The following is a 22824-nucleotide window of genomic DNA, read 5'->3' on the forward strand; positions in this document are numbered from 1 at the left end:
TATTTCAAATTGAATATTATAGGATCTAATGACTTACTATTATTTATTAACTTTTATTTTTCTCTTTAAAACAAAATACGTTAGATTGTTCTTTTATTCCGACCAAATATTTAATATTTAGTAAAAATTAAAATACTTATAATTAAACTTACATTTTTACTTGTTACAAAATTAATTCAAAGAGTATTATTTTATTTTTAATTTTACACACAAGAAATTCTTTAAGTGATAATTCCCTATAATATTTCACAATTTATTTAAAAGTAAACAAACAGAAAACATCACCTAAAATGAGATTACTTTACTATTTCAGACACGAGAATCTACCACGAATCCACAAGATCGTTGTCAAATGATTTAAAAAATTAGTAAGTAACTGAGTTCTAGTTTATGTTATATTGGCAACTCTGCGAAGAATCAGGGTCGTCAATATCAAGACCTCTGTAATATTGAATAAGCACTGTTTTTTTTTCTAATCTCTATCTTAATACACATGCTTTCTGTAGTAAACAAAAGAAATACTATCTAAATATTATTCTGGAGGAAAAGTTGTTCCACCGTAAATTTATATCCAATTGTCATTCGCGTTAATATGGTTTTAAAAAATCCTAGCACACAGGGCTAGTATGGTCCTGCAAAGCAGTGCACAGGTCTCTCCGACAATATACCCAATGAGCCAATGACTCAACACTTCGACAGACAAAAGCTACTCGGATTGATAGAACTGCATTCCTACGGGGTTACTATAAAGTGACTAGCCACCTCAAGGTCCGCTTTCTCACAGCGCCTGCCTCGATCTCGGGCCGCAAAATTCTTCGACGATAATAACCAGAATTTGTGCTCGCACCGTGGCTACCGTTCGGTGTTTCAAAAAATGCTCAACGAGCTCTTCGTAATGCTTTATCTTAAAGAGAGCTACGATCCCATAGTCGGAAATTAACGCTTTTGTACAGGGTGAGGGTGTTAACTTTTGAAGCTGATAGATACCTACGTATAATCTTATTAACAGGAACAGGCCCATCTATTAAAATTTAATAATAGAGTTATGCCAGTTATTATGTCTGGCGAAAGCAGAAGTTTGTTGGTCTTTTAATGGTGTTTAAAAAAACATCCAAATGTTATGTTAAAGGAATTATGACTCGAAGTTAGAATTTTTTAATTAAACTTATAGTTTTACATATTTACATGGCAAAATGCTTTTACAGGATTATAGTCATATATCAGACTATTGAGCCCACCTTTTGCAGATCTCTTAAGGATATAAAACTCACATTTTGGGAAAGTTTGGTAAGATTTTATCAATTATTTAAAAAGTTATTTTGCAATAACTTTTTTGTTTATAAAGTAATGTTAACTTATAAAGTCTCATTTTAAAGATGAGTTTCTCTAGATCAAAATCGTCTGTTAAACTTTTTTGCTAAGATTAATAGTTTTTTTACAGTAACGCGTAGAATGAAAAATGACGAATTTTTGACCTATTTGTTAATAAAAAAACAATGACGCTATACTTTTTTCTTGGCCCATTTGATGAGACGCCTTTTGTATTATCATTCCCAAGACTTTCCAACAATAAAATAACGCCCAATAAGTAATAAATTTCAAAATGTTTCCTTTCCTGGTCTAATATTATCTCAAAAAGTAAAAATGTTAAGTATAACCAGTTCTTCTTTGTCAGTCGAACAAAAAAAAAAGATAAAAGAATGAAGAGAGGATGAAAATGGTTAAAGAAAAGAATAGGTGATGAAGATGAACAAATGCACTAGGAAGATACAAAATAAGAAAAAAAAAGAAAAAAATATATAAATAGATCGTAGAACGCTTCGTTTTCGAGAAACAAAAAAAATGAAAATCGACTAATTACGTTAAAAAAATACTGAGCTGATGCACAAATTTGCAAGCCAGTGGCGGAGACGATAGGAGATACCGTCACTAAGGACCCCAAAATTTGGAGACAACTGAATATTTTGGAAATTCGATACTTGCATTTAGTTCCAATTGGTGTTTCTGAGGAAAAGTATGCCTTCAGTTTATTATAAAAATAAGCCATTTTTGAGTAATTGTTTTTTAAAATCCAAAATATGCCTTCCACGTAGTTGATTAAATTAACCACAATAACATCAGGTACAATTTGACGTGTGCAACGCCCTGTATAGCTGGAGGAAACCCAATTCATGTAGTCGTTGGTGTAAATAAAATCATTGCGACAAAATAAAAGGAATCCTTGAATTTGAACATTTTTATGGTTGAGATGAATTTTCATGTTCCGTCACTGTCTTACTAAAAGTGCGATTTGTTCTATATAAACGCCAGCCATAAAGCTAGTATACATTTAAAAACTAATTTCAAAAGTAAATGGAACATTTTTATCTGTTATTATTTTTTATACTAGTACATAATTTCCATTTCAAAACATAGCTACGGTATAATGCTCCTATACTTGTAAGTTTTAAAGGAATTCTTTAATAGTATCCAACATTGAAAACAACAGGTAGTTTGATAATAATAGGTAGGTACCTACCTAAGTTGTAAATACAGGTAATAAATCTTCCTTCCCCTGGGTAAATGTTTACTTTGCACTAATTGAGGACATGTATTTCGTTGCAAAATTGATTAATAACATTTTCTCAGATTACAGGAAGAGTCTACTAAAAATAATTTGATGTGTTTAAAATAATAATTTAGTAAATGATTACTAAACTTATTTAAAAATAATTTGGAACAGAGATATTAGTAAAATTGTAATTATGAATGTAGTAACTTACAATTTTTTTTCTACACTAACTTGCGTTAAGAATATATGTATAATTGCAACAGTGCACTTAATCAATTAAATAAACAATTATTTGATATACATTTTAAATAGAATTATTTACAGAAAATATATCGTTTTTATACTTAATTAAAAAGTAGTTGACATTTTGCAATTAGGAAACTTATGAAACTAACAGCCAAAGACCACGAACATTATGAAAGTGTCTTCATCTAATATTTCAATTTGACTAAAGAAAACAATAAACCACATTTGATAAAATATTTAGTGATACCTAGTATCAGCTTTATCCTGCAAATACTACATATATTTTTATTAAATATAGTGAAAATGTGTCTCCCAAGAGGAATTACATAAACTTTAAAGTGACATTCACCAAATTCAAATAAGCAAAAAAAATTATGTAAACCGTAATAACGAAGAGCATAATAAATTAAAACAAAAATAATTTTTATTGTTTAAATATTTATCCCTTAAAGGGACATATTTGCAAAAAGAAAAACTATTGTAAAATTTTCGTACCTTTACAATAATAATAATGATTGCATTTTCATTTTACAAGAAGTACAGTTTTTCAAAAGAATTTTAATTAGCAGGTTAACTTAAAAAAACTATATATGAAAGAACTTAATATAGAAAAATAATAAGAAATAAACATACACTAAACATAAAAATGCGGAAACATAGATTAATAAAAATAGCACGAATAAATAAGTAAATAATAAGAGAAAATTTTGAACTCTGATCGTCTCACCTATGGCGTATTGGTGGTATAGTCTTTCCGAAGTCAGTTGAACGTGCAAAAAAACGCCTGGCAATATAATTTAATGAGTATCATAGGCGTCTTTAAAAAAAAATTTCTGCTAAAGGTAAAAAATTATAATAATTTGTGTATAATGTGTAGAAAATTTCTATTATATGTTCATTTGGCCAACAACATATTTTAATTATGTATGTCCTCAAACAATTTTATTATATTGGTGGTAAATTTCGTTTTGTTCCGTTTCAAAACGTCTCCAAAATGCCATGTTGTGATAATATTAGTAAACAAAATATCCCTCTTATTTCTCCCTTTCGCAATTGTAATATGAATGATTGATAGAAGGTGCCTATAATAAATTAAAATTACCTACATCACACCAAATTCCGCATTGCTGCACTGCACTGCTGGGCAATTTATTAACCACTTGTCAACTGCTGACATTTATTTCCCAATAGCCCAATACAACTTTGTTGCCCGCGCTCGCATTCTTCAACTGGGCGTATACATTTCTACCACCTCCACGTTTAGTTCGACCAGACCTGTATATGGGTATGGCTAAATAAATATGGGAACAAGTTTTTCAAATGCCGAGTTGCTGCGTCAGCGACCGAACCTGGAACATACTGCCAATCTATTGGTTCTTCAATTGATATCGGAAAGACTTATAACTAATAAGTTCGAAGCCAGTCCGTATGCTGATGCTGCTAGTCGGGGCATATAGTTCAAGGAGTAGTTGTTGCCCCTAATATCATTAGCTCGTTAAATATGACATTCAAAGATTTTTGGCGTTTTTTTTTAAATATATCTGTGCCATGACTTGTAAAGTGTGTGTGGTTATATACAGTGTCCCACCACGAACTCCATCGATGGATATATGGGAAACCGCTTGAGCAATTTTTTTGAAATTGTGATGGCGTGATACGGGCCGTGAGGCCTACCAAGCTAAAATATTCTCAAGGTCATCGTACTTCCGGTTATACCGGAAGTCGATACCAACATTCTTATTTTAAATGGAACCCTTTGTGTATTATTGAATTTTTGGAAGAAGCATTTATTTTTAAGTTGAAAACATATAGCACACTCCATACTTAGGATTGACCGTTTCCGATATAATTTGATTTTTAGTCAAAAATTGACAGACACAGACTGTCAGGAAAATTTAATTTTCCCGAAAACACAGGTTTGTTTTTTTATGCGAATTGGACATTTTGTAGAGAAAGACTTAATTTATCGGATTTGATATGAAAATTTTCCAGCTTTTATACAAGGTGGTCAAGAAAAACCACCACAATTTCAAAAAAATCCTTCAAGCAGTTCCCAGATATCCATCGTTGGAGTTCGTGGTAAGACACCCTGTATATTATGGTGTTTAATTCGTACTTATTTAATATTATTTTTTGTATATCGGCCTGTTTAGATTTAGTTATTTCTATTCCCATTTTTTTTTTGTAGTTATTGTAAAATAAACAGGAAGCGGAATCAGTATTATGGAAATTGCTCCAAAATCTATGATACTAAAATATGTATAAATATTTAAAAAGAAGTAGATATTTCCCCATATCTACGGCAATGGCAATTAAAATGCAGACCAACTAGCGGGATTTATGGATATTAAATGCACGAATTACCAATAAAATTCTGTGAAACTACCAACATACATTTTTAAAACATAAAAAAAATGTCATTTTATTTTAAAACGTTTTAGGATCTCTATTTTGGAAATTTATATAACCCTTTTTTAATTTTTTTTTAAATCTTCGTTTTATCTCAGTACTGCTATATTAAATAACTTAAACCAAATTTGTTCTTAGCATTTTCAGATTTTTAACTCTCGGGTTATCTTCAAACAGCTTGAATATTTTTTATTTTCTTTGCATTTGTACGATCATATACAGACGAAATCACCGATTTATCTCTGACAGAGATAAGATACCGATTCCTTGAAAATCTAGCATTTACGAGAATGGAATTCCGATGTATTTTGAAATATTCCAAGTTCCCGTTACAAGTAACGGGTTTATCCACTTTACAGATCAGGTGAAAATCCTTCATCACTACGTGTGCTTTGTCGCAGTGTCTTTCAGAAAACAAGAGAGTTCTGGGAAAGCTTGATTCTTATGAAATTACATTTCAGAATTTCCAAAGGCTGAAAACATTATTCCGCCTTATCAGTGGTTAGCGAAAATTAATATGACGACATTATTGATGACCATACGTTTATAATGAAGTGTGGAACCAATATAATTTTTTAACCACATAGAGATCTCGAAAAGGATTGTGCATATGTTTCATAATCAGCCGATAGATACTAACAAGTGTTTTCTTATTTTTCGCAAAATTTTCCTACAGATATTAAGTACTACGGAGAAAAATTAATTCTGTCGTGTATACAGGGTGATTCATTAATAATGCGACAGAGGTTAATAGCAGGTTGCTGACTCCAAAATAGAACCATTAAGCCTTAAACATGTCTTATCCGAATGTCGCTCTCGATCTACAGGGTGTTAAAGTTGAAAAATTTTTTCGATTTTTTAAATTATCTTGAGCACCTTTGAACCGATTGTCTTCAAAGTTTACATGCTTATGTTTTCTGAGGTGGTAATTACGAAAATGATAACTATTTTGCTATCGGTTCTAGGGAACGATACTTACTCGAGAACAGCTATGAGCAGAAATACAAGAATCTGCTGACACTATCAGAGAACAACAAAGAACTCTATTCAAAGTCAGATAGAATTTTAAAGAGAGAATAAAAAAGTGTATTGAAATCAATGGCAGTCACTTTGAGAATCTTTTGTAATTCGTAAATTAGACGTAAGCATAATAAAATTTTCAGTTACTCTGACAGAACACTACAAGTAGCGCCCCCTAGAACTAATAGCAAGATTGTTATCATTCTCGTAATTAGAAAACCTAGGCATATAAACTTTCAAGAATTAAATAAGTTCAAAGACATTCAAGATATTATTATATATAAGAAATCGAAAAAAAATTTCAGCTTTGACACCCTGTAGATCGAAAAGGGACAAACCTGCCATTAAGCTCTATCCCATTGTTTGTATCTATCGGTTGATTACGTAAAAAAATATATTTCGAAAATACATGTGCAACACTTTTTGGGATATCAATGTCTGCCACCCTTATCTTAACCCTGTATGTCACAAATTTCAATCGAATTTTTTATCTTTAAAGTTCTGAATGTCGTAAAAAATCATGCCCTAAAAAAACGTTGTAGGTCCAATGATTCATTATCCATTTACAAACACATTAATTTTCGCCAGTCACTACGTATCTTACTTTCCGAAAATTCGAGGTAAAGTAATTAATCTATTGTTTTAGTCACGATATCTAATATTTAGCGTTGCTTTGTAATGTTGAATCCTGCAAATAGTTGAGATTGTCATGGAACGTGGTTACGTTTTCCGCTGTTAAATTTACTAAACAAACCGTTAGGCAAATTCTGTATTAAGAAATAATATATTATTTTAAAAGATAATTTATAATCCTATTCTTAAATAAAGGACATATAATCCAAGCAATTCTTTTTATACAGAGTGTTCGCGAAAGGTTGGTAAATCTCGAAACTAGAGATACTGGTGGCCAAAATAAGTCGATTGAACCAAATAAGCCTTAAGCAAATGTTGCTGGCTTCAAAGATAGAGCGAATGTTTGAATTTTATTTTGAAATTTCTCAATAATTTTGAACCTCAACCTTTCGCAGACACCCTGTATAGTGAATGCCTTGTTATCCAACTCACCGATAGTACTAACTTCTTTTAATTTTTCACCCTTAAGTAATATAAATTATTAGATCGTTCTTCGTTACTTTTTCTTTTAGAATCCCCCGTAAAGAGGGGGCAACTAGACATTCTTGCGGACCATGCAATTATAAAAAAAAATATTTAAAAAACATGTCCTTTCTCTAGAACACAACGGGATTATTATAAAACACTTTTTATAGTACACATTTTATTGCTTAATGTAATATTGATTTGTTGAGTAAATTTGTAGTCTTGGCTTTGTCCATAGTGGGAGATCAGTAAATAAACCAAGATATTATACAAATTATTCAAGCAAATTAAAAAAAAATCGACAAATATAGACATTAGACATTGTTTATTGGTGTTAATCATACAAAAGTATTTAGACAAGTCAGAATTGAGGAAAAGAAAAGAAAACAAACAGGCAGATTAACAAAATAGGAACAAAAGGAGAACCAAAATATCGCGTACAGAACCACCACAGAACCAATATAAAATAATTAAAATAATAAAACAGTAAAATCTACGTACTAAACATTCACAGGTCATAACAGGGTCAAATAAAGTAAAAGCAGCAGGCTAATAACTAGACGCATATACATAATACAAATACTGATAATAATTAAAAAAATAAATAAACAAAACATCAAATAAAGGACAAATTGTGATCCAAAATAAAACATCAAATAGTAGACAAACTGTGATCTAAAAATTCTTGGGAGCTATAAAATGCATTTCTCAACAGAAACTGTTTTATTCTAAATTTTAAAAATCTGAAATTTAAATTTCTTACCTCTACTGGTAATGCGTTAAAAAATTTTATTCCCCAGAAGCCCGACCCATTTCTAGTTTTTTCAAGTCTAAGATACGGAATATACAGGGTATTCCATTAAAAAGACATACAAATTTGACTTATATTTCCGAAAAGCAATATTAATTTAATATATATCCCGAAATTCATGGAACAAAATTTTGTCACAGATTCTTAAGACAAATTTAAGGAACACGTATTTTTTATTTTTGCCAAGTGGTCCCTTCTTTCTGAGTTACAGCTCCCTGAAATCCGCCCCTAAAAGAATATTTTTTTTTTATATCTCAGTACCCTGTTGTACGAGAATCACTAAATTTGGTACACAGGGGTTTTATAACATGCGAAATCTTACAGTGCTGCGCTTTTTAGAGGGGAACCCCTTTAAGACACTTTTTTCGTGGACCCTCTTCTCTTTGGAGCCAAAAAAATTTGGTCGCATATTTGAATTTCTTAAAAATTATTAGTTCGCTAGAAAGCCATTGAATTTAGTAACTTTTTTTCCCTTGATATTTTTTCGTAAACCGCAATGTTTTCGAGAAAAATGGCATCAAATTTTGCCGGAATAATAATTTTTAAGAAATTCAAATATGTGACCAAAAGACTACTCCTAAGGGCGGATTTCAGGGGGCTGTAACTCCGAAAGAGAGGGCCACTTTGCAAAAATAAAAAATACACATCCCCTAAATTTGTCTTAAGAATATGTGACGAAATTTTGGTGCACCGGGTATTTCTTTCAGATCGCAAATTTGATTTATTGTTGACACCCGCTCTTGATCTGAAATACGTGTCTTTGTTGTGGCATGGGGCATTATTGGTTCTATTCTTTTAATACCAAGTTAATTTCTGTGTTTTTAAATTCCATTCCCACCACGGAATAAACCAGCAACTAGTTTTAAATTTTCATTGTCGACTTCAGCTGATCATCGACTCGTTAATAAGGCGTGGGTGTCTTCTGTAAGAAGAGACAAAGTGACAAACTTCGTAAAAACGTCTTAGCGCCGTCTTCTTCCTCGCGTGCAGCGGTACAGTAACCACTCCATCTCCGTCTAACCAAGCTCAGCTGAGACGTATCGACAATCAGTTCTCTAAACTGCCTTCCACGCAAGCAAACAGGCTCGTCGTGGAGGCTATTACGCCGAACGAGAGGGAGACCCATCCAATGGGGGTTACCGCAAGGCCCCCACCCTTGCCTATTCCGAGACTGTGAGCGTCCACGATCCTCTGCCAGGCCGTAGTTCGCTTCGAGCGCACAGTTAAATACACGGTAGACGAAATTAGGCCCGAACTGCCACGGACAATTAACTGATTAATTAAACATTTAGTGAGTGAATTTGACAGTGCGTGCCGAGCTTAACAGGGAACGATGTTTGATGTGTTCGGCTCCGTCAAGGGGCTGCTCAAAATCGATGCGGTATGCATCGACAACAACATATTCCGCCTGCATTACAAAGCTACGGTGATTATTCTGATAGCTTTCTCTTTGCTGGTGACGAGCAGGCAGTACATAGGAGACCCCATCGACTGCATCGTGGACGATATCCCCCTAAATGTCATGGACACGTACTGTTGGATCTACTCCACGTTCACGATACCCAACCGGTTGACGGGGCGCGTCGGCCAGGACATCGCCCAACCGGGGGTGGCCAGCCATGTGGACGGCAAGGACGAGGTAAAGTACCATAAGTACTACCAGTGGGTGTGTTTCGTCCTGTTCTTCCAAGCCATGTTGTTCTACGTGCCACGCTACCTGTGGAAGACGTGGGAGGGTGGCCGCATCAGGATGCTGGTCCTTGACCTCAACTGCCCCATCGTGAGCGAAGACTGCAAGAAGGACCGCAAGAAGCTGCTGGTAGATTATTTCACGGTTAATCTGCACATGCAAAATTTCTACGCCTTCCGGTTCTTCATATGCGAGGTATTGAATTTCGTTAACGTGGTAGGTCAAATTTTCTTTATGGACTTCTTCCTGGACGGGGAATTTAGTACATACGGCAGCGATGTACTCAAATTCACGGAACTGGAACCGGAAGAGCGCGAGGATCCGATGGCCAGGGTGTTTCCTAAAGTAACGAAATGCACCTTCCACAAATACGGTCCTTCTGGGTCGGTGCAGAAGTTCGACGGGCTCTGCGTGCTGCCCCTAAATATCGTCAACGAAAAAATTTACGTGTTCCTGTGGTTCTGGTTCGTCCTACTCAGCGTGTTGTCAGGCATCTCCCTCATCTACCGTTTCTGCGTTATCATGGGCCCTAAACTCCGTCTCTACCTGCTCAGAGCCAAATGCCGCATTGCCGCCTCCGATCAAGTAGAAACTATTGCCAACAAGTGCGAAATAGGAGACTGGTTCGTCCTCTATCAACTAGGTAAAAACATCGACCCTCTCATCTTCAAGGAAGTGATCTCAGACCTGTCGAAGAAGCTGGAGGGAAAAGAGACAGTCTAACGAGCATTTCGAACGAATCAACAAACGACGCGTGCCTTCTCGAACAATTCATTTAAAAGACTTAGAAAAAGTATTGAGATATCTAGGTGCACGCATGTATACGCTTGGTAGGTAACCAAATTCTGTTATCGATTTACCTGCTGCACCCTAAACTCGCGATTGGGACGCCATTCCAAAAAAGTATATGTTAATTAAAGGACCAATTATAAAGTTCTGTGATGACAGAAAAGACTGTAATCAATCAATGTTTTCCGGCCACCAGCCGCTTGGATCGGCTGTGATAAATCATTTACTGTCTTAGGGGTACAATAGCTCAAACATGTCATTCCATAACTGTTTTTATCGCTTTTTATTTCCTAAATTGTAATAAGTACTGCCAGAACGTTGCGCACTACGGTTGAAATTTAACAGGCAATAATAATTCGGAGACCGCTTTCGCCGCTGGCCACGAGTGCAGCGCACAAGATGGCCTTCTGCTCCTCAGCGGAGCATGCAATAATATAGAACGTGTCTTGCCCCCTTCGTTGTCGAAGGAACATGCACAGTACGGTCGGCGAAATCGTACTCTCTGTGATAGATCTGAAATGATTATTGTGTAAAAAATGCTCTGTTTGTTTTTACATCATGTAGCATGTAATTATCAATCATTAAGTTAATACATATGTGATGTCTAGGCTATAGTTTAGATTAAGTTCCATACGTACAATTCCAAGACGAAACGATATAAGACAATTTTTACATTCGATTCCCTTTTATAATATTTTAATTTGTATAAAAATATTATGTGTTCAGACTATGATTATATATTGTATATTATAGAATTTTAATAAGCCAAAAGTGCCTTAAAATTTGTATGGAATTATTATATTTAAAAATAATAAATTAAGTGTTTTAATCGCCTATCTTTTATTTCTGTTTCCTCATGTAATAAATTACCAACCATGATTATAAATTATCAAACATTACTACATATTTTCATTTAAACATTTTTATTTGCATAAATTAACACTATTGAGAAGATTCATACACAACAGTTGTTATTATTGTTTTCCTAATTGCTATAAAAATAATCCTTCCGTTCTATTTTAATCAAATTAAGTTATCAACTGATATACAAGGTCATGATTTAATAATATCAATTTTTCTTGGGGCCTACAATTACGTAGAATAAAATACATCTAAAAACAAAAATAATTTCCATTGTATAATTAGCAGTATACTTGGACATAAAAAACTTAAAATATCTTCATATAGTTAAGTGAATCCCCAATAAAAATATTATATACAATTTTTATTTCCAAATAGTGCATAATTTCAAATGAAACACATTTTAATATACGTGTTAAGTTAAGGTGAGTTAAATATGATAGTTTTCTTTGCTATGATAATATTGTATAGTAATAATCTAACATTGATCAAAATAAATACTTTCTTATTAGTTCCTATTCTTTTACTTTATTTACTTATTTTATTCCAAATCCATGTTAAATGCACAAACGTGTTTAAGCATGTCCAAAAAAAAAGAAAGAAGTTAATGAAAATACTATTTATAAATAAATTAATTAAACAACTTAAATTACAAAATATACTTTAAACCAATAATAAAAGACTAAAATAGAGTTTAATTTATAAAAAGTATGTACGAGTTACATGTTCTAATTCACATTGACTTATGTTATCTAGTAATTTAAATTATCTAAATATTACTAAGTGAAAAACGCATACCTAACTACTGAATTCATTACATAGTATAATCTTTCCAAGAAATATGTTTTATTCTTATTCTAAAGTTACCTTTGACAAACACCAACACATAACATGGCCGTGATGGACAGATCTCAGCTATTTCTGCATGTTGAGGTTTGATTTTTAAAGTGGTCTTCCTGAATGAAAATAATAAAATATTAATAGAACAATGGAATTTGAAAGGCAATGTCAAAAGTGTCTATAATATTAATATATTAATTTTCTATGTAAACAATACTTGTCCTTTTTAGTAATATACTCCACTAATTACACTAATATGTATTATATTATATTTTTTATGCATTTATGTGTAACTTTATTATTATTAGCTCTTGCACTTTACGTAGCTCTAATATTCTTATACAGGGTGTCCCGAAATTCATGCAACAAAATTTGGTCTTAAATTCTTAAGAGAAATTTAGGGGACCCGTATTTTTTCTTTTTGCCAACTGACCCCCTGTTTCGGAGTTACAGCCCCCTGGAATCTGCCCCTAAGAAGTCTTTTTTATATCTCAATACCATGTTGTACGAGAATCACTAAATTTGGTACACAGGGGTTTTATGACATGTGGAATCTCACAGTGCTACACTTTTTGGCGAGAAACCCCCTTAAGACACTTTTTCGTGGGTTCCCTTGTCTTTGGAACCAGAAAAATTTGGTTGCAAATTTGATTTTTTTTTTTTTAAATTATTAGTTAGCTAGAAAGCCATTGAATTTAGAAACTTTTTTGTCTCTTGATACTTGTTTCGTAAAACGCAATGTTTTTGAGGAAAATGGCGAATCACGATATGCATTCGATCACATTTTGACATTTTTCTCGAAAACATTGCGTTTTACCAAAAAGAGTATACAGAGACAACAAGTTTCTAAATTTAATAGCTTTCTAGTGAACTGATAATTTTTAAGAAATTTAAATATGCGACCAAATTTTTTTGGCTCCAAAGACAAGGGAGCCCACGAAAAATTGTCCTCGCCAAAAAACGTAAAACCCCTGTGTACCAAATTTAGTGATTCTCGTACAACAGGGTTCTGAGATATAAAAAAGGGGCGGATTTCAGAGGGTTGTAATTCTGAAAGAGGGGGCCACTTGGCAAAAATAAAAAATACGGGTCCCCTAAATTTGTCTAAAGAATCTATGACCAAATTTTGTTGCATGCATTTCGGGACACCCTGTATTTATGCACTGATCTTTGTAAAAGGTGATATTAGAACAACAAGAATAGAAATATGTCTTTGAAATATTAATTGGAATATGTAAGTTATGTATTTTTTCAATTAAAAATGTGTACATCATCACTTTTAATTTTTATTTTTGAAAACTATTCATTACGAACTATTGGTGCTAGAATAGTTGTTTCCCACATTATTAACAGTTAAGAATCTTGTCTAAGGTTAGATTATCAACTGCATATCCAGATTTTTGGTATCAAAGAACGTTGTCTTCATTTGATTGTACCTTCAACAAGATTATTTGAAATGATTTGAATTATGAATTTGAAAAACCTTTAAAATAAGGTAAAATTAACACTGATACTTTAAACTTTTCAGATTTGAATGCAATTTAATGTACAGGTGTCCCACTTAACTAAAATTTTGTTGAAATAAAAGTTGTAGTGTTTTTTATGAAGATTCTGTTTGTAGCAACACAAAAACAATTCAAATTCAATTCAATTCAATTCAAATGTCGATATGACAGATACAACTTATTTTTTTAATGGAACATCCTGTAAATTATCACATTTTTAGATGTACATTTTTTTTCTGAACAAAAGTATATAACATTATGTGGCACTTATTTTTGACAGTTTTGATATATTTGCATTCAAGGTTGCCATCATATTATTGATATTTTGTTTCCAATAATTATTTTGACGTTTATGGCAATTATAATAACAGTAAACAGTAGTTGTGAATTAATTTTTGGTAAATTTTAAAGTGGGAAATATTACTACGTTCTTCACGTATTTTCAAAAATATTTTTTGGATGTATACAACAGTAAAGGAAATTATTACGAATTTGTAATAATTAGTAGTAGTTTACCATGTAGTCATCCACAGTTATAACTGCCCTACGATCGTTTACCTTTGCACTTGGATATACGTCATCATAAATGTTCAGTTGTCATGTACTCGCGCATATGGTACTCTACCATTTGTATGATTATCGTTAATACCTTCCGACTCCTATCCGGCCTTTATATTTTGGAGTCCGTTGAACCCATCAACGCACAGTCTGTACCAGAGCATAATAAAAGACCCATATAATTACATACACCTTAAAAAAGACAACGGCTACTAAAAACGCATCGGTCGAGTAATTGTGTTTCGTAAGAAATGTGTCACTTGAAATTATAGAAGCGAAAAACATTAGCGTTCATGGTTGCTGCTGAATTGCGAAATAAAGGCAAAAAGCTAATTCAGTTGGAATAGACCCATATTTTTTGGATTTTCCTTAATGGATTCAAGAGTTGCTACAAACAAAAGCTTCAGTATGATCTAGTAAAAACAGCACTGCAACTGAAAACAAGGCAAATATGTAGAGTGTAGATAAATATACTTAGTTAAGTTGTAACTGTTTGTTTTTTTAGAACTTATAACCAAGATTTTTAAATAATAACACATTTCCGGGATCAAAGATTATACCTACAAATTGTAAAATTTCAGAATGTTACACAACAAATCTACTGAGATTTAACAATGAATTACAACAATGACATGTCAAAAAAAAACAAACATATTCTTCATCTGCTACAGAACCTATTTGTGCTAGACACTACTACAATTGTTTTGGTGAAAGTAACTAATATTAAGGAAAATTTGGATAGTGAGCTTAGGGGCTTCAACCAACTAAACTAAAACAATAAATAAAATGGACAAATATTTGTGTGGGAATTTAGATAGATGTAGATTATGATCCTATTACTAGACTAGAGTAGTATCATGGATGTAGATGTACAAGTTTTAGGAAAAGGTATTAAACACTATTTTTTTAGCCTAACAAAGATATTCAGGCTAGATTTCTCTCTATTAAATAAATACGTATTTTTACCTATAATGTGCCGAATGCGCCAGATACAATATAAAATTTCAATTACAATTATGTAAATTATTGTCTTCAAAGATCAGCAAAACGCAGATTTTTAGATTATTTTTTTTTAATTTATAGACACAACATTTAAAAAAAACATATTTTTTACTATTATCCAATTAGAAAATATTTTATCCTAAAAAAATCTTCAAACGAAGTCAGTGTTCTTTGATACCAAAGATATGCAATAAACTCTAACTTTTAGAAAACATAGACGGTGGTAAAACTACTATTTATCTTGCTTTCCTCAAACTGTAACTAGAAAAAGATTTTAGAATTGACGAGTAATTTAAAAATTCAAAATTTTAAAATTAAAAGTAAAAAAAATAACTCGCCTTCACCAAAGATACCATTTATTATTTATCCATATAAATACTGAATTAATAAAATTAAGATATTTCGTTATACTTAAATATACAAGGTGATAAGTTTTATGTTAAATACCAAATCAACTTATGTATTTTTTACGATTTACCAACTTACCTCCATCCTCATCACCTTCTGAGAAAAGGCCCTATGAATTTAGCTTTGCGGTATCCTATCTTCGGAGGGTTGTTTCAGTAGACATTGACTTTTTAGTAAATATTTGCTTTAGCTATAAATTTTGCAAAAAAATTAAGTTTTCACAAAAACTATGCATTTTAGAGGCTATCAACAACTATTTTTTTGTAGTAAATAAAATGACGTTGCGATAAACACCTGAGTTTTCTAAAAAAAAACGAAAAATATTTATCAAAAAAAAAACAATAGACTCTAAGGTGTTCTTAACCGACCTCTTTTAGGTAGGGGGAAAAATAAACGTATACGTAAACGTAGTTCTAATAATATAACCTCCTGTATTAAAAAAATTAAGAAATCATCGTAAAAGAAAAATTAGACAAAAAGTGTCTCTCTGAACATTTTAAAGAATGATTTTGGTACTCAGGTATATGATATGGAATATTTGGTTAATTGCTTTGGTTTTTACACCCCATTGTGACTCACGATAATGTTGTCTATACTACTAAAGGATATTAGCAATCCATTTATAAGGAAACTATTTAAATATAAGTCGAAGAAATCAGATAATGATTGGAAACCACATGTTGCTTTTTCAGTACCATAGATGTTTCCGGAATTGCCTGAAACTAGAATCACTTCATGCATATTTTCAGAAGCTTAATTATCATTAATATTATGAACAACTAAAATGTGTGGATAATTTATTGGAAATAAATTTCCAGTTACATCTTTAACCTTCACAAAAATCTAGCGTGCTTAGGATTGCGTAAGCGCCGTTATCCCGGAATCCAGGAGAGGGGGGCAAATTTAAAATATCAGAAGAAAAAGTTTTAGCAAAAAATAACTTAGGGGATGCTTTTTTCAAGCCCCTCTAAGGGCCAGAGAGTTCAAAAAAATTATTGAGAAGTTGCACATGCATTAGTAGAAAGTTTGTGAAAAATTTGTCTTTTTTTGTTTTCAAACTACAGCCTCTATTCCACATTCTACTGGAAACTTTGAAAAGCTGTTATCTCCTAAGGGATGAACTTTTTACTATGGACATTTTTATGCAAAACCTTTTTAATCTAAGCTGTAGATTTACCAGTAGCATTTGTGCCACTTCTTTTGAAAACACCCTGTATAGTTTTATGGAAACATTTTTTTTAAATCAGTGATTTGTAACCAATTCAGTTGGTTTTCGCTTTTATTTTTATACATTAAAGTCTATCAATTAAATATCTCTGACAAACGCTTGTAACAATTAATTCCAGTGATGTCCTTGTCGTCGAACCCAGCGCTGTTATCACCGGCAAGAAGCTGAAGTCCACACTTCTATTGTCGCCGGGCATTATCTACAACACGATGGGCGAATAAATAAATAAATCCGTTGTAAGTCACAACATGTGCCACTTGCAAAGTGTATTAGTATTTTACTGGAGTCAGCAAGCCATCAACCTTTGAGTTATGTCGCAGACTAACGTTTGCCCACACGTACGTCTAAGGTTAACCACCCACAATACGTTTTCCCTGAAAAAAATGTTAGTCATTAAAATCGGAATTTTTGATATATGTATATGTTACGTACACGGACTAGCGTAAGGAAAGACGCTTGTCGGAAACAACGGAACAAAAACTGACCACAAGAAATTGTCGTCACTGTGATACATATACAGGATGTCAGTTTTTTAATCTGGTACACAGATAAATGCAAAGAAATAGTGGTAGAAACTGCTTCTAATATTTAATCTAATTGAAAAAATGCCATATCTGTCATCCTGTGAATACTAACTCTAAATAATTTATCACTAAAACAACACATTGTAAAGATTAGCCTAGATTGTGGATAATATAATTTATTAAAACAAACGAGTATTTAATTATGTTATGTTACCTCAATTTTTTGAATATATTTGGAATAAATGACTCACGAATGACGATTACAAACTAGAAATCGTCAAACCGAACCTGCTGCTTCCAGGAAATTGTTTATATCATAAAATTTATCATTAAAGAAGCGCACATTTTGTATCATCTTAACCACAGATGATTTTCAGTATCCTTGTTAAATTTTATAAAAAATGGTCATCCAAACATTTAAATTGTTTTGAGGAATGAAAAATATATCTAATTGAAACAACTTTCTCACACTGAAACAATTTTTTCAAGGTGTGATACAACATGTCAAAAATGAAGAAGCGCTTTCAACAATTTAAGAATAACTTCTAATATCTATAGGTAAACATTTCGATTTGAAGCCTTAGTTTTTCAGTTACGGTTTTAAAAAACACAAAAGTAGAATGGTACTGAAGATGAAAAAACCAAATGTCCCCACTCAATCTCCAGCTGGACTCATTTTGCCTAGATATGACTTTCATATCTAGGCAGATATGAAAGTCATTGTAATATTAATATCAGTGTAATCATAATAGCAGGCCCTTTCAAATTCACATGAACTAGGACAGCGGTATTCAAACTGTGTTCCGCGGAACCCTAGGGTTCCCCACAACCTCTCTGATGGAGGTTCTGCGACTCAGTAAAAAATTCAAAATTTTGAAAGTAACAATATTGATAGTGCAAAATTCAAAAACTTTATACCTACTCTTACTTAAAACTAAATATATTATATAATCAGTAAAAAATGTGTTCGAAAATTTTTTTAGGTGCAGGGGTTCCTCAAAAAAATCGAAATGTAAGCCGCGTTCCTCAAGTCGTAAAAGTTTGAAGACTGCTGAACTAAGATATGAGGTATGGTATAATTTTTAGGATGGGACACTGAGGGAATGGTCAAATTTTCAAGTACTTAATACAATATGCACTGTCAAATCAAATAGTCGAGTTAACATTATTATTCAGCCAATACATACAGGGTGTTACTTAAGAGAAGGTCAGTTTTTCTAAAATTAATATTTTGTAGCCAAATAGCTATAATTAATTTTTTATACTGCATATTAATTCTCGTGTACGACGCCACTGGCAGCATAAGTGCTTTAGGAATTTGCATATTAATGCGCTACCAGCGTTGCCAGTTGTACCTATTGTGCGTCGTTATAAGGAAAAATATTTTAGTAAAACAGATTTCTTTTGTATAACGTAGCGATGTGTTATTTTAAAGTCACCATATTTCTTTGATATCACTGTAGTCGAAGCACCGAACTTAAAAAGAACATTGTATCTCAATTTCTCGTATAGAAATGGATAAACTTTTAGTCTATAACCGACAACAACTAACAGTGGTAAAATTATAAAAAAATAATTTCTTTAATGCTAGAAATTAATTATAGGTATTTAAAATTACGTTAAAAAGTAAATGTGCCACGTGATCAAAAACGCAACGTTACGTCATTTAGTGCGACCGATAACACAACCAGTTTCTCGGTCGTTACCGCCTAGTCTACAATTCCCCTGCCAACGAGACGAAACCTAATCGAAAGAAACGCATATGTGGAGAGCCATAAGTGGTTTATTTAAAAATTGAATCTTTGATTGTCTCTACAGAATCTAATACATCGAAATAATGAATAAAAGAACACCGCGTTTAGATTCTTGTTACTTACTATGCTCATACTGTCGTGCCATCCTGTCTCTTTCATTTCGATTCTCAATCGCAATAAATGATGTCACGAATTAGAGCGTCAGTAAATATCCGTTTAAACATTTGCCAAACTGAAATGAATTAATTAACAACCTCTAATGAATTAACTAACAACCACTAAGAGATTTCCAATTTTCACTTCATGATTATAAAAAGTTATAGATTATTTCCAGACGTTTAAAAAAATATGAGCAAGTTGCGCATTCATAGAAACCTGAATTTTTTTACCCTAATATCTGGTCTTTCCTGTATATTAATTTTATTTTAAACGTCCTACTACTATCTGCATTTTATTATGCACATTTATATAAGTTTTTATACCTAACTAATTTCGAACTCAAAATAATTAACACATTCTACGCCCATGACTTTGCCTACGATAAAAACATAATTCAGTTAAACCAAATTTAAACAGTATAATGCTTAGTTTGATCAGAAAAAAGGAACGTGGTAGGAAACTGATCTGCTACATATAACAAATGTTTCGGTATTATCATATTCCCCACGTGGTAACATATTTTACGGTGATGCAGGAGCGTGACAAGACAAATGTGAAATAAAATACTATCTCGACGTTAAAACTAAAGACAGTCAAGGATAACAAATATTTGAAAGTGCAGTTGTGTTTGTGCTAGAATGTGTGCCTTTTTAATTGCAATAAAACATAACACAGCTTATCGTGAAATTGGATGAATAACTTCCTATTTCCTTCAATGTAGATTTGTTTACATACGCGTCTATGTCACAGGAAGAGACTAGATTGTTTTTGTTACTATGAGCAGCGGCATGTTATCCACTAGGCAAAATTTAACCCCTTGCGCCTTTATCATCCAAGGAAATGATCTTAAAAGTTTTTTATCTAACTAGAAATATCATGATAAATATATTTGTGCAGTTTTGGGATAGGCATGCAAAAATTTTCCCTCAGGTCTTTAGTTATATTTGTAATTTCTGTATTATTTAGTAGTAAGCAAAATTTTATGAGAAAATAAATAAAATGTCATGACTACACTAGGCCCAGGAATTAAGGGATATTAAAAAAAATACCAAAATTTTGGGTGCGTTTTAAAGAGCTGTAACTTGGAGGGAAATAGTACGAGAGAATAAAAAAAGAAAGGAAATTGAAGCATCAAGTGTCTAGTTTTCAGATCTACAGTTTAAAATTTTTTAGTGTCAGTTATTTTGACATTTGTGAAACTTGTGGATATGTTTAAAAAAATTTTGAAAAAAATAATTTATGAAAAAAAATTTTTTTCCATTTTTTTTAGAATCATGAACGTTTTTTGATGAAGAGAATATGGATTATTGTTAAAAAACTTAAAAATGAATAAAAAGTGAACAATTACTTATTACATTCATTTTCAGCAAAAAATTTAAACATTTTGGGCACTAAGGAAAAAAATCGAAGTGTTCTGAAATTATCAGGGCTTCTTTAGGACACTTTGAGGTTGAAAAGTCACTGTCAATATCCTCAGTTTATTCATCACTAGCTTCTACCCGCGGCTTCGCTCGCATTGAAGCCATTAAATAAGTATCAGAGATCAAAATGACACCTAACCTGAAACAATAAATATAGAAAATCTTTCGTAAAAAATATTTTTTTATTTGTGATTTGATTTTTTCCAAGTCTTTCCTATGTATTACTAGTGCCCTTGTAGATTTATGTTCCAAATATGATGCAAACATTCCAGTGCCAAAGAGCCTAACCTGACCTTAATCTTCGATCCATGGCCCACAACTTTTTGTTTTCACCGCTTTATAAATTTGAACAGCACCATGTTAAAGAGTATCAAAAATTATTTAAAAAAGAATCTCTTATTGTGATACAATAAAATGAACCGTTTCTGAGAAAAACGACTTCAAACATCTTTAAACTGATTTTTAAGATTTACAAAGGAGGCTTTGAAAACAGTAACTTAAATGTTGCCTTAGCTACTTTTGACAGATAATATTTATGTGAATTATTCTGTTGTGATCATTTGTGTGTAATAAGTATCGTGATTTAAACTGATAAAATGAATAATAATAATAACAATAATAATTATAATAAATATTCGAATGAGGAGTTGCGCGACATGCATTATTATTATGGCTTAGCTACGGGAAATGCATCAAGAGCAAAACGTTTGTATCGAGATGCATTTCCAAATAGAAGAATTCCACGACCGCAGTTGTTCAGTACTGTCCATCAGAGATTAGGTGAGTTTGGCTCTTTTAAGACGAAGTAGTTTGATGTCGGTCGGCCACGACGAACTCGAACTTCTAGGGCTGAAGTTCGTGTTTTGGATGTGGTTGATAATAATCCTGATACGCTGATAAGCGTCAGGTTAATTGCATCGCAGGAAAATATTCCCAAAAGCTCAGTCCATGAAATTTTGCAGGAACAACTTCTGCATCCATTCCACTATCAAAAGGTCCAAGCGCTACTCGCTAGAGATCCGATTGCACAACTGAATTTTTGCAGGAAAATTATAAATCTCCATAATGGCAACAGAAATTTCATCTATTCAATTCTTTTCATGGATGAAGCGGGATTCGGGCATGATGGTGTAATAAATCTACATAATAAACATTATTGGTGTGTTCACCAATCAAATCACAAATAAAAAAGGTATCTAAGAAAAACTAAAAAAAATATTTTTTGACACACTGTATCTCCGTTAATATTGAGTTTTCGAAAAATTGTTATAGGACTTTGTGACCCTAATTTTTGTGAGGAATCACCTCCTGAAGTCTTGACGCTTAATTTCCGAACACCCTGTATATCCAGAGCATTAATTTCTAATTTTTCATGTTTATATCTACTTAGTTTATTCTAGGAGTAAATTCAAAATAAATTCCAAAAATGTTACAAGTGGCTTTATAAGTAATGATACCTATTGTAAAATAAAGTTTTAACGAATGTTACAAAATTTTTCCGATGTTAACTGTGATATTAACATGACAACGTATTAAAAAAAACAACAAAAAACAAATACTTTTAGTGTCAGGAGAGAAATACATACATAAAAGCAAAATCAGCAGTTTTTTGCAAAAGAAATATATTTTTTTCAATGTCATTGAGCTTTCAAGTTTAATTTTGAAAGAATTGAAGTTGCGCTTACCGTCTAAAGTAAAAAAAAAAAGTTTCCATTAACTTTATTGAGAATGGTTTATTATACATTTTGTAATTTGGTAGGTAGACACTTATTAAATTTAAAATTTGGATGCATCGTAACAAAATAAAGCACTTCAGATTTATATAAAAGTAAGAAATTTAATAACGAAACTTTATTCTTAGACCAGGCAAGTTAGACAATAAATCAGAAAATTCTTTCTCGCATTGTCTTCGGAAAAATATCAGGAAAAAAGTCTATCTATTACAGTTTG

The 22824-nt window shown here is 32.2% G+C and overlaps 1 protein-coding gene across 1 annotated transcript; it reads left to right on the forward strand.

The window, feature by feature from the left end:
• Positions 1–9351: 9351 nt before the first annotated feature.
• On the forward strand, positions 9352–11444 carry LOC108904316 (innexin inx2). The gene has a single exon (XM_018706829.2). It carries the CDS (start codon positions 9469–9471, stop codon positions 10546–10548), a length of 1080 nt encoding a protein of 359 aa, XP_018562345.1. The 5' UTR covers positions 9352–9468; the 3' UTR covers positions 10549–11444.
• The last annotated feature ends 11380 nt before the right edge of the window (positions 11445–22824 follow it).

This window comes from Anoplophora glabripennis, unplaced genomic scaffold (genome assembly GCF_000390285.2).
Source record: "Anoplophora glabripennis isolate ALB-LARVAE unplaced genomic scaffold, Agla_2.0 scaffold101, whole genome shotgun sequence".
Lineage (NCBI taxonomy): Eukaryota > Metazoa > Arthropoda > Insecta > Coleoptera > Cerambycidae > Anoplophora > Anoplophora glabripennis.

Coding starts and splice junctions, on each gene's coding strand:
- LOC108904316 (XM_018706829.2), top strand. CDS start 9,469: ATGTTTGATGTGTTCGGCTCCGTCAAGGGGCTGCTCAAAATCGATGCG.